This window comes from Danio rerio, chromosome 1, assembly GCF_052040795.2.
Source record: "Danio rerio strain M-AB ecotype USA chromosome 1, GRCz13ab, whole genome shotgun sequence".
In the NCBI taxonomy this organism is placed as follows: Eukaryota; Metazoa; Chordata; class Actinopteri; order Cypriniformes; family Danionidae; genus Danio; species Danio rerio.
In genome coordinates, this window is record NC_141021.1 from 49,040,001 (window position 1) to 49,053,820 (window position 13,820).

General features: G+C 37.0%; 1 protein-coding gene across 2 annotated transcripts in view; it reads right to left on the minus strand.

The window, feature by feature from the left end:
• Nucleotides 1–11,962, minus strand: part of rcbtb1 (regulator of chromosome condensation (RCC1) and BTB (POZ) domain containing protein 1) — a 14,115-nt gene extending 2,153 nt beyond the window's left edge. Inside the window, exons 1-10 of one of the 2 annotated variants that reach the window (XM_087235244.1) lie at nt 11,848–11,962; nt 9,973–10,107; nt 9,672–9,822; nt 8,534–8,700; nt 4,559–4,717; nt 4,282–4,389; nt 3,819–3,961; nt 1,636–1,826; nt 1,050–1,176; nt 796–947 (exon numbers count right to left, since the gene is read on the minus strand). In XM_087235244.1, coding sequence (XP_087091370.1) covers nt 796–947; nt 1,050–1,176; nt 1,636–1,826; nt 3,819–3,961; nt 4,282–4,389; nt 4,559–4,717; nt 8,534–8,700; nt 9,672–9,822; nt 9,973–10,098 — 1,324 coding nt within the window. In that variant the 5' untranslated portion in view covers nt 10,099–10,107; nt 11,848–11,962. 2 annotated transcript variants of the gene reach the window in all.
• Nucleotides 11,963–13,820: the final 1,858 nt, after the last annotated feature.

Below are 13,820 nucleotides of genomic sequence, written 5' to 3' on the forward strand. Positions count from 1 at the left end.
GATATACAGTCATTGGGTGCCGTCTTTTGGATGAGAAGTTAAACCGAGGTCCTGACTCACTGTGGTTATTAAAAATTAAAAAATTAATTTATAAAAAAATAAAAAATCCCATGGCACTCATAAAAGAATAGGGGTGTAACTCCGGTATCCAGGCCAAAGTTCCTCAATCATTCCTATCCATGAAATTGGCTCTATCACTGTCTCTCCTCTTCACCAATAGCTGGTGTGTGGTGAGCGCACTGGCACCATTGTCCTGTGGCTGCAGTCACATCATCCAAGTGGATGGTGCTGCACACTGGTGGTGGTGTGGAGTGACACCCCCTCATGATTGTAAAGTGGTTTAGGTGTGTGGCCATACACAAAAAATGCGCTATATAAATACACATTACATTACATACATTAAATTACAACTGTCATAGTGACACAGGCGTTACAGTAGATTACGTATTATGTTGATATATATATATATATATTTTTTTTTTTAATGTTGCGTACTATGTATTGGACCTGATCCAGTACATCATTGTGCTGGACTACATCAAGGGTATCTTGCAATTTTCTGCTCTGTAGATATTCTGTTCATGTAATGCTTAGGTCTAATTAGATATTAAATAATTATTACAAAGCATTTTTTGTTTTAGTTTTCAGCCAAGGGCATCTAGAATTTTCATATAAGTGGATCCCTAGTATAAATGAAATTCAAAAGATATATATTCAAATAAAACTATAGCGTAAATGGGAAGTGAGGTGACAAAAATAGAACAAAACGAGATCTGAGTCAAGAGCTGAACCCACCGATGGCGTCCTCAGGAGGAAGATCAACACTGTCAGTGTAGAGGAACTCCAGGAAAGAGCGGTACACCGGGTACGAGAACTGATCGATCTCAATCACCTCCTTCATATCTTCATTCCAGTGTGACTGAAACATTGATCTGAAGTGCTCACACCTGAATTTAAAATGGGAAAAAACAGGAGAAAGATTGGAAATGAACAGTAAAAAAGTGAGCTCCTTAATACTTATTATTTAACTTGTATATCAAAGTCATCACCTGATTTTGAGAACGGCTTTATGGACATGGATGTACTTCCCATCAATGCTGAACTTAAGGTCAGAGGTCTCTGGATTATCAAACTCCTTTTTAAGGGACTGGGCCACAGTCAAGAAATCATCATGCTCTGATAATAAAACGCAACAGTTATGTAACAACAGTGTCTGCATCAAAGATCAACGCATATCATTAAAGTTCAAATGCATTTGCATTCTATTTTGTAAAATGCACTTGTTTTTTTTTCAGTTAAATTATCAGTTTGCATGTGTCTTAGGTATTGGGTGTGGCTAACATACTTAACCACGCCCCATCCAATTGTCAGTTTCAACAACAAACAGAAATGTTAAGGAGGAGGAGTCTGTTAGGTTGTAACAACTCTTCAAAGACCCTTTTGTCAAACTTTCTGAATGAAAGCCAACTTTACTATCTTGCAGTAAAAAAAACAACAAGCCACGTCCACTGAAGTCTCATTTAATATTCCGTTTTTCTAGGAACTGCGCAATACAAAGAAAAAAAAAAATATCGTACTTTCCGGTTCATGCAGACTTTAACATTAGAACAACGACAGCTCATCAACACCACTCACCCATGGAAAGCATCCGCCACATTACAGATGGTGTGGCAAAGCAGGCAAATACGTCGTCCGTGCTGGCGAAGTGTGTGAGGTGTGGCAGCACAATGGCCTGACCACGACACTGTCCCCACATATACACCTGACCGCTCTGGGTTTTCGCCGCAGAGGTGTGCGTAGAGTGACATGCGGCGATCTCCACAATCCTGGCAGAGGAGTCGTCGTCAAAAAAGCAGGAAGAATGGAGGAGGCCAAGGTGGAGAACAGGGACACAAAAAGATAAGGACCAAAGGAAGCGGAGAGATTCATTGGTTAGATCTTTATTTCTGAGCATTACTTAATAATAAGTTCACCTGAACTGTTACGCATATTCGGCAAACTTCAAACAATCTAACATTAGCAGAGCTGACTTCGGTGACCTTCCAGGAGGGCGAAGAGACCTACTCCTCACGCTCAACTCAAAACAGGATGACTTGCAGGAAACTCTTTCCAGACCAACAGGAAACCACCCTGGGATGCGACTATTCAGACCAACAATGGTACTGACAAAATGCACACGTCAACATACCGTGATTTCCTCACTATTTACTCACACTCAAGTGGTTCTAAACATTTATCAATTTCTTTCTTCTGTTAAACACAAAGCAAGATATTCTGAAAAATGCTGCAAACCATTAATATCATTGGTAGGAACAAAAAAATACCATGAAAGTCAATGGCTGTTACTTTCCACCGATCTTCAAAATATCTTCCTTGTTGTTCAACAGAAGTGTCAATGTTTGGAACAAGTAATTGATGAAAAAATGATGATTGAATTTACTTTTTCTGTGAACTCGCCCTTTAAGACTGTGTCATACCAAGCCAATGCTAAACAACAAGCAGTGACAAAAGTCAACAGTCAACTCTTTCCTCATTCAAGCGACATTTCTGCACTTAAACACACCAAACAGACCCCTATTACATGCATTTTACTTAAGGAATTACTTCTATATATCAGTAGGCATCGATACACTTTATTTCTCATTCAAAAAGGAAACTGATAGTAGGTTTGTAGATATGCAAACTATCAGCACTTCAGGACACCCTCGAGCACTTTAAAAAAACAAACAATTAACAGATTTGTGTGTGTTGAGCATCAGTTAAGACAATGTTAGCAGCTGTCAGCTTTAATTGTGGGAAAACTGGATAATTTTGAGCTTTCGTCAGCTAATTTCATCTTCCGGGTTTAAAATAATTTTTGGGGCGGGATCAAAATTGGTGATGCAGCGCAAATCTGCAAGTGGAGTGATGACGGGTTGGTTTCTCATTATTGTTCATAGACTGAGTTTTCTTATCCTATGAGAAGACCCTGCTTCTTAATTATTCATGAGAGAACTTGCTTAGACCTGCCAAGCTGTGAAACCCACTGACTGTGTGAGCCCGCTTCTACACAAAGCACAGGTCGTATGTGTGTGTTTTCATGATTCATGGAGTTTGTTGCACGTGTTTCAATGCGATGCTGCCATGGCCGATACAGCAAATCTGTTGGTTTGGAACAAACATTTTTGTCAGGAGAGCTGTACGAGAATTGGAGAATGGCGGACTTTGTCTTTTATCAGTTGAGTTCGTTCTCATTAAGTCACATCACCTATATCCATTCTGCTGTGTTCGCCTGTGTATAAAATTCCTTCAGATTACCAGCAGGGTTAATGGTTGGAATAGACAGGGCAAGAGACCTGCTGCACTGCTATCCACTTCGTCTGCATTCAGACCCAGGGATTGAGGAGGAGAGAAGTCCTCCTCATTTATATTGTTTATATAAACACGATTATCTTTATGATGGTATAACAAATTGTGGTTATGTGTATATGAAATCATGAACAACAAATGTAGCAGGACATTAAATTACTGTTTATTTCTTTGCATTTTAACTTTGTAAACTATAAAATCATGGATCTCCTCACGGTTTGAGTCTCACTTTGTGCGCCAACTGACAACAGTTGTTCGCTCCCCTCTTTTTCCCCTGCTCTGCCAGCCACGCCCACTCCTCCCACTGCTCGCAGCGCTCCATGCCCATCTCGAAACAATTTTTGAAAAAATTCTGAGGTAGACTTGAACTGAAAGAGGGGGGTTTTCATCGCCCTTTAAACATACTCATCAATCCAGACAGCGAATGGCAGGAAAATATTTGTGTACTATTTATTTCCAAAATACCTTACCTTTCTTTCTCAGTCATGACCTGTACAGGGCTGAGCTGGTTACTCTTGTTGCCAGTGCCCAGCTGGCCATAAGTGTTTGCACCCCATGCATACAGCAGGCCCTCATCGGTCAGTGCTAGCGAATGAGCATAACCTGATGCAATCTGCAAAAAAAGATAGTTTCCCACCATCTTATTTTGTATTACTGTTCAAAAGTGTGGGATTTGTGTGTATTTGTAGATTTTAAAGTCTCACCCAGCCTTTATTCTGAATAGACTGATGTGGTGTTAAAGAAAGATATCCTGCTATTAATTTGTGGACATTTTTCAGGATTTTTTAATAAGTACACTTTAGGTGGCATTTATTTGAAACCAAAATAGTTTGTAACATCATAAATGACCCAAAAGGATTGAACAATATTGTATACAAGTATATTACACATGCAGCTAACAATCTGGGAACACAAAAGCTTTTTAGTATATACCTGCAGCACACAGAAGCCTTGTAGTGCAATCAAACGGCATGGCGTGAGCTGGTTCCCATTGTTGCCCAACCCCAGCTGGCCATTACCATTGTAACCCCAGCCGTAAACCTGAAACACACACACACAAACACATTTCACCACTAACCAACACACAACACAGATACAGCAAGAAGACACATGCAGACAGATAAGTCAATAGTCAAGATAATTTTTGAAGTATAAGGCTAAGTATTTCAACTAATGGCGAGCTCGAAGTTGGGTAAATTTTATCCCTTACCTCACCATTATCCGTCACAGCCATTGATGAGGTCTGTCCACAGGCTATATTAACAATCACTTTGTTCTGCAGACAGTTGGAGACTTTTCGCGGTGTAGGCTGGTTGGCAGTGGACCCTGAACCCACCTGACCACAGTTATTGTAGCCCCATGCGAACACCTAGAACAGCATACAATTAGCATCCATTAAGGTTTACAGATAATTAATGGATGCCCCTGTTATTCTATTTTAAAATGTTCCTACATTTGTTTTGGAGGTTTCATACTACACACTATTCATCCCAGATTAAAAAGACTTTCATTTTCTCATAATATACCCACCTGCTATTCCCTTTAAGAGTCAGTTGCGTCGCGCCATGGCACATTTGCTATTTACATGGCGGACTTTGTAAGTGTAAAAACTGAACACTTCAATAGCGAGAAAACAGTTAAACAGACCATCTGCAGCGCGAGGATAAAGAACGAGCCTCCTCCATTCGGCCTCTTTACTTTCTCTTTTCTTCTTTATTTTCTTGGATAAGGAAACTGTGTTGTACGCACTCCACTGAAGACATCATTAGGCTACATCTTTTATTAAGTTTGTTAAGAGCAAAGATTTGTTTCAAAACTATTTCTAAATTCAGTTCTAGTTTTCAGCAAACTAATAAATAAACAATAATAAAGAAGTGTGGTCAAAAACTCAGTTATATCCAAACACGTCCTATTCTTACGCCCCATATAGTGATGCACATGTATCCAAAACCCGAAATAAACAATACTGCTAATAATAATGAAATTAAACAATTGCAAATTGTCATGAATAAACTAAAAAAGTTGGCGGTTCATTCCCCTGTGGCGACCTCTGATCAATAAAGGGACTAAGCTTAAGGAAAATGAATGAATGAATGAATGAAATGCTCAATTTCATAATTCATTGCTTTAATTATACATCAGTATACAAAAAGGTCAATATAACACTTTTAATGTCATTATAATGATGTAATGAAGTGATGATTATAATGCTTTTTACATTATATAATTACAACATGATTGCACTGAATTAATAGTTGTAATACTATATTTTATAACCAGGCGCTACAATCTATACCTATTATAACTCCAGTGAAACAATAGCATCACACAGGTGTGATCTTAAAAACTTAGCAGAACTTTTACCTTCACAAACATCTGTGTTACAAGGCATTTATAAAAACACCTGATCATGAATATTGCATAAACATGACTAGCAACAGCTAGCGAGATGCAGTTGCACTATACATCTAAAGTATTTTTTGTAGCTAAATCTGAACTATCATGGCAGAAAACACAACCTTCGAGACGATCTTGATAGTCACAGTGAGAACAAAAGCCCTCACAGCTTAGTGAAAATGGTCACATGCTCCTCATTACAGTGAGCACCGTGAGGCTAAGTAGCTAACTATACTTGCAAAACAGATGGGGAGAGAGAAGGGTTTTGTCAAACCTAAATCCACCTAATAGCCTTTAATATGTAGCCTACATATTTAACCCACTGATGGAGTGTTACTAAAGAGATTGATAAAATGGAATTTGTTACATGCAAAAGAAACAGGAAGGATTTTGTTTGGATTATAGGATTAACAAGTGACAGGGAGCAAAGAAACTTAAAAACTTCCATATTTGGTTCATTCTTCTATAAATGGTTTGGGTGTCATAAGCTTAACCCTAATTAATGGACATGGTTGTGTTTCAACAGGGCAATATTTCATTGGGTAATTTTTTTAAATCAATCCGAATGAGACAAATCAGGCTTAAAATATTACTATGTGTGTGTAACAAAGCAGGTGAATCTGTCATCACTTAAGTGTGACGTTCCAGTAGATGTGATGCTTTAAAGCAGACAACTTAAAGACATGTTTCTTTTCAAAATGTATAACACCAAAATCACACATCGAGAAAGCCACTACTTACAATCTAAAGATATGTACAAGAAATCTACAGTTCCTTTCAGATTACTATATTATATTATAATCATTTTTCATACATCTTTAATTAAGTGATAACACACTAAATTGTAATTATGACATGCTGATTAAAGGGTACCTATTTTACCACTTTCCCAATGATTATTTGATGCATTTGTTGTGAAGTTAATTCAAGCCTTTCTGCAATGATGATTCACACACAATGTTGTTACAAAGTTCACATACATACACACAGCGCACGTTTAACTTTGCACTGTATTTGCAAGGCAAATGTGACAGGATACACATTAATATACACTACTGTATGGATAAACGTTATGGTAATGTACAAAATAAACCTGATTTAACGTCCTCAAAATCAGGATTGAAGCGTCCTTTAAAGGTGTACTGACACGCGGCTGTGGTGATAAAGTAAAAATGGTAAAATTGCTGTTATTCATTAAAACGTACTGTATTAATGTTTTAAACTTGTAAAATTTATTCTTGATCAAATTTGATGATGATTCATGATCACAGAGAGCTGAACAGATCTTTTAATCCTTGTTGCTTTGCACACATCCTGTCTTGTTGATATGATTATACGCGTTACTAAGGAGACAATAATACGCGGCTTTCAAACATTTCGGTGGGTGGAGAAACCACACTCCTATGTTACATTGTGGTCAGCCTCAAAATGGGAGGGATTTGGATACTATTTTAACACCAGGAATTTAAAAACAAGACACTTACTGTGTTTATATCACTCAAATATGACTGTGGACACAATATACCTACACATAGTTCTGTCCAAATAATTTTCATGATTGGTGCCCTTTAAATATTGCCATACTAAATCAAAATTATGAGGTAAAAGATTCAAATAAAAAATACTATTTATCATTTCAAGCATGAATTCAAATAAAATTAAAAAAAATATGTCATAATTATGACTTCATCTTTTAATTGTGGTTTAGTATGACATTTGCTTGACTCTCTTTGATCTCTTGCTTAAAAATTTTAGGCAATTTTATCTCATTTGTGTTACTTGGGGCCAGATTTACTAACAGTCAGTGCAGACTTTCTGTCTTCTTTTGGGTTTTTGAGTTAACTCAAAGGCATAGTTCACCCAGTAAATTCTGTCATCATCTTTCACTTTTTCTAAACTTGTCTGAGTTTGCGTTATTTGTAAAAGATAGATACTTTACTATATTTGGTCTGTCTGTCTGTCTGTCTGTCTGTCTGTCTATTAATGAAACTGTGACAAATGCTCTGTTAAGAGGCATAGGCATATACATGCCAAAAAGTTTCCCTTTCAAATGAAAAACTTTTAAAAAGAAAGCTATCATTTACATTAATTGTGTGACATTGTTTACTAGGGTTTGCAGGATTTATTTTACATGTGGTTGCACCACTACTTAACAGCCCTGAAAAGCATGTCTTAACCCATTTTTGCTCCTGTAATTAGTAGATTAGAACTAATTACCATCGGCTGCTTTTATTAGCGCCCTAATATTCACTGGTCTTGATGCATTGTACGAGTCATTATAGATATGATTTGCTGCGTCTGTGTTCTTTAATTTGTGCATTGTCAGTAGATCACTTGCAGAACTTTCCACCCTATCAGGACTTTTATTTTCATTTGTCCTACTTAGTAAACCTGGATTTTTTTTTTCCCTTTTTCGTACACTCAAAAAAAAAAAAAAAAAAAAATTATATATATATATATATATATATATATATATATATATATATATATATATATATATATATATATATATATATATATATATTTTTTTTTTTTTTTTTTTTAAACTGCTTGTTGAAACTACTTATTTAAAATGAGCTTAAACAACTCAATTCTAGAGATTTTTTGGGGGAAACTTAATTTCGTTAGGTTCATTTAACTTAAATTTGTTACGGTAACTGATTTGTGTTGGGACATTTTTTTAAGTTAACCAATTTGTGTAGTGACATTTTCTACAGTGTATGTAAAAACATTGAGCTTCCATTCTCTTACAAAGCATCAGTTTTAATGTTAAAAAGCATTCCCTCACCTCACCCTCATGGGTCAGAGCCAAAGAGTGGTGTGAACCACAAGACACCTCAGTCACCCTCTTGCCCTGCAGATTTGTAGACACCAAAATAGGAGATACACCTTGATTGGTCGTCCCATTGCCCAACTGACTGTATCCATTATGCCCCCATGCATACAACTCCCCGTCTGTAAAGAGACAAAAATCATATAAAATTCATATATAAAAATCATATAAAAAAACATATAAATTTAAAAGCTTGTAGTTTGTCTCTTCCACCTAAATGCATCAATGTTTTTTTTTCACGCCACCTCATACTTCAGTTTCTCTTAAAATCTTGACCAATCAAATGCAAATCTAACATGACCAATAGAACAATCATGCAACCATGTTTCCTTCCTTGACAACTTTATTTGGTTACAGGTAAACAGATTTACAATAATCACTACAAGGCTCCCACTCTAAATCAACATTTCCCTGACTAAAAAGCTCAATTTCAATGACTCAGACTGTACGATTTTCAAAGTAGTCGTGTCACAGATGTTTTCACACTGCATGACTATGTGGGTTAGTTTTCTGTCAGTGCTGTGTTTACATTGCAAGATGGATCGGTGACAGGGGGGGTTTCACACTGCATGACATTACAATAGGAGAATCGGCAACAACTTTGTCTCGTTTCATAACCAAATGACACGAAAACAACGCAGTTTTGTAGGAGACTGTAGGGGTCTGCATGTGTTCATATATGCTGCATTTATTTATTTAATTTATATAATTGCAGAGGTTACAGTAGGCTATATTGCACTGTAATTGATCTGCAGTTATAATGAAATCATTTCTAACGTTTCTGTGAACATCAACATTTATACACAAGTATTTTTGTGTATAAAGCATCTGCTTTGTGATTGGTACCCTTTTGGCAGTGAAAACGCAAGCCTGATAAAGATGACCCGTACCATAACAATCAGGATCATTATATTCCAAGAAATGGAAAAAAAAATTATAATAATAAAAAATAAAAAAATAAAAAAGTAATAATTTCCGAACTTTAAATGTCTAGAAAATATTTTTTTTTAATTCCATGAAAGCTCCATGACCCATGGAAACACTCTCTTTAAAAACTAGAGACGAGTCAACAAGGATTTACACTTCTACTCACCTTCAGTGACCAGCAAAACATGAGGTCCGCTGCCATAGCTCAAACTGATCAGCTTCTTCCCACTCAGGCAGTCCAGCTTTTTAGGAGCGATGGTACTCTGACTGTCTCCAGTGCCCAGACAGTTACTGCAGTTCAAACCCAACACGTACACCTGTCCCAGGACACCCAGATCAGTTTTCATATGGACAAACTGAAGCGCATAGTGACCCTTTATTTCGTTACCAGTATATAAACTACTGAAACAGTACACTGAAGACCCACACAGACAAAGAAGACACTATCAGTTTCGCAGTCAGCTTACTTCATCATCGTGGGTGATGTAGATGGCCTCGTTTGCAGACGCGCCAAAGATGCATGCCTGTCGAATAGAGGAGAGCTCCTGTGCACTCAAGAGGGTGAAGAGAGGCCACTTACTCACATCCACCATGGCAGATCCCTGAATTGTGAAACTGGACATATAGGTTAAATATCACAGGTTTACAGGAATTCACATTACTTGTCAAAAGACTGAGGTGAGGTTGGTTTTATTTTCACACATTTTTATTATTAATATAGTTTCAGGCAAGTATTCTTTGCAAATACTTAATGGGGAAATCATATTAGCAGTCAATGACGATCAAAGTACGACGTTATATTCATGAGCAATATCACACATAAGTAGCAGTGCGATATGGCTGTATATCGGCACTGGTAGGAGGTGTGTGTTGGCGTGCCTTAGTGTCACACCAGTGCCTATATGCAGTGCATCCGGAAGGTATTCATAGCGCTTCAGTTTTTCCACCTTTTTTATGTTACAGCCTTATTATAAAATGGATTAAATTGATTTATTTCCTCAAAATTCTACACACAATACCCCAAATTATAATGTGCAAAAGATTTTTTGAAATTGTTGCAAATTTATAAAAAAAAAAAAAATAAAAAATCACATGTACATTAGTATTGACAGCCTTTGTCGTGAAGCTCTAAATTGAGCTCAGGTACATTCTGTTTCCACTGATCATTCTTGAGATGTTTCAGCAGCTTAATTGGAGTTCACCTGTGGTAAATTCAGTTGATTGGACATGATTTGAAAAGGCATACACCTGTCTATATAAGTCCCAGGGTTGACAGTGCATGTCAAAGCACAAACCAAGCATGAAGACAAAGGAATCGTCTGTAGACCTCCGAGACAGGATTGTCTCGAGGCACAAGGCTGGGGAAGGTTATAGAAAAATGTCTGCTCTGAAAGTTCCAATGAGCACAGTGGTCTCCATCATCCGTAAGTGGAAGATATTTGTGACCTACAAATCAGCATTTTACTAATATTTTAGAAGGATCTTCTCTAACAGTTTCACAACAGGCCGTTTTGTTGTTCAGCTACAATTACACATTTATCATTGAGGTGAAGTTTTATATTCACACATTCTGACTTTCTCCTTAATAATATCCTTTCAGAAAGGTATTATTTACAAATTCTAAATAGGGAAATCACATTAGCAGCCAACGACTATCAAAGTACAATGTTCAGTCAATCAAATAGTGCCGATGCTGTTTTAAAGTCATACTTGTGATTTCAAATCTAATATTCAAAGTAAGTTACCGTGGTAAACACTAGGGAGTTTGTCATCAGTTTTCACTGAACGAATGTGCGAATATAAAACCGACTTTACCGCAATACATTTTCCACAGGTACTTTTTATTTTGCTTGACATCCTTTCAGGCTCAACTTGAGGTTAATTATCTTAAAAGGATGACAGAACAGATGTCCACTGCAGCAGTCCAGTTCAACAACTCCACATTGAGAGCAAGCAATTTAGGGAAGTGCATGCAGACAGTGTTTTGAGTGTGAAACAGCACAAAACCGATGGGTGATAACTTAAGAGTATTTGAGTGTTGTTAAAACCCTTCGACAGCTGCTAAAACATCTTCTTACCATAAATATGTGTCGCTTTAAAAGCGGCCAGTTCACATTAAACCAAAACAAAAAACATTGTCTGCTAACGTTAACGTGTAAAGTGCATGTGAAATAAATCGCAGGACTAGTTTAAACGTTGGCTATCTTCTTGCAGGCTCGCGTTACTGTACACAAGCAAAAAGCTCAGCTAGCCTGACAGCTACTGCACTGTCCTGTCAAAAGATGGGATGAACTCAGACTACAGAAAAGCTATTTTCACAGAGACAACATCACAGCACCTACCTAGTGAACACAGAGACTTCGACAGCATGTATTTAGCGACTTAACCAGGTCCTGTAGCTGTGCTCTCAGTTGCCCACGGAAACGAGTTCACGTAAGCGAGGAAACGAACTCACTTGTTTCCTGATTACTGTTGCTACGGCTTTATGAACGGCTGCTCGACTGACCAATCACAGACGCAGTGGAAGTCACTCCTACTGCATGGATTGGGTAGATAAAAAGTAAGAGGGCGGTACTTTACGGAATAAAACTGACCAAAAAGAATTGCCTAACGTTAGTGGGACAACCCATACCGAGTTTGTAAGATGAAAAAAACACTATTATATTATATTATACTATACTATATTAATTATATTATATTATATTATATTATATTATATTATATGGAAACATCCATAAAATATAAATATAATGTTATATATATATATATATATATATATATATATATATATATATATATATATATATATATATATATATATATATATACACACACACACACACACACACACACACACACAACAGTTCTGTCTGTTTCTCGAATCTGATTGGCTGATAGCCGTGATATATTTAAGTAATATCAGCACCGTACAGCCTCTTTACCCTTTGTGTATTACTCCGCCCACATACAGCCAGCAAAAAGCAGACATTAAAGATCGATTAAAAGATGCTTGCTCAGCTGTTTAACTGTCAGCTTAGGATTCAAATCCAACGTGGAAGAAAGTAGTTCCTCATAAAATAAGGGTTTTTGAGACTCTCCATGTTTGATTTTGTTTTTATATACACAATTATGCCGTCAAACTGTTGTATAAAGGCAATATTACACGAGCAATATATCGGCACTGGTGGGGGCACTAAGGCACAACACAACCTCCCACCAGTACCGATATACAGCCATATCGCATACTTGTGTGATATTGCTCATATATATATATATAAAGACACTGATGATGACACAAATAACGTGCTCTAGCTAAATTATTCTCCTCAGCTTACATGGCTGAACCAATGTCAAAAACTATAAATAAATCACTGATGGATCTACAAGGGGATTTATCTCTGTCAAAGAAAGATGGGAGAAAGAACATCTCAAATGAGGATTGGCTAAACATGTAAATTACTTCTGGCTACTTCCTGTTCTTCATTTTAGAGAGAATTTTGCTCAAGAAATATCATTAGTTTCAGAAAATATCTGAAATACTCCAATTGATTTCAGCTTTGAGGTACTTTATTTCGGTGTGCTGTCAATTGGTTTCTTAAAAAGAAAAACAAATATATTTGTCATACCTTGCTTCAAATAAAAAGCCATTACTAGATGCTGATTTAAACCTAATCCACCACAAATGCAAGATTTGATTGATGTTTTGAAAAAATATATTCCTTATGGAGAAAATTACATGCAGTGTGAACTAAAAACTTACATTTGTCAACTTGTGGTTAATATGGATTGAGTACATTTCTCCCATTCAACCGAATGTCTTTTTTCTATGGAACTTAAAAATGTATCTTTACTGTTAGTGTTGTTTTCATCACCTTCCCCTTTTCCTTTCTTCTGTATATAGATTTGATAAGGATGATGTAAAATAAGGCAAAGGAATATGTTGTTCTGTCGCTGTCTTGAAGAAATGTGTGTTATGATTGGGGAATTTAAACTGGAAAATCTGTGAAAGTAATAATAATAATTTTAATAATTCGTTACATTTATATAGCGCTTTTCTAGGCACTCAAAGCGCTTTACACAATGGGGGGGGGAATCTCCTCATCCACCACCAGTGTGCAGCATCCACCTGGATGACGCGACGGCAGCCATTTTGCGCCAGACCGCACACCACACACCAGCTGATTGGTGGAGAGGAGACAGAGTGATGATATGCCAATCATGATATGGGGAGGGTTAGGAGGCCATGATGGACAGAGGCCAGTGGGCAGATTTGGCCAGGATGCCAGGGTTAAACCCCTACTCTTTTTCGAAGGAC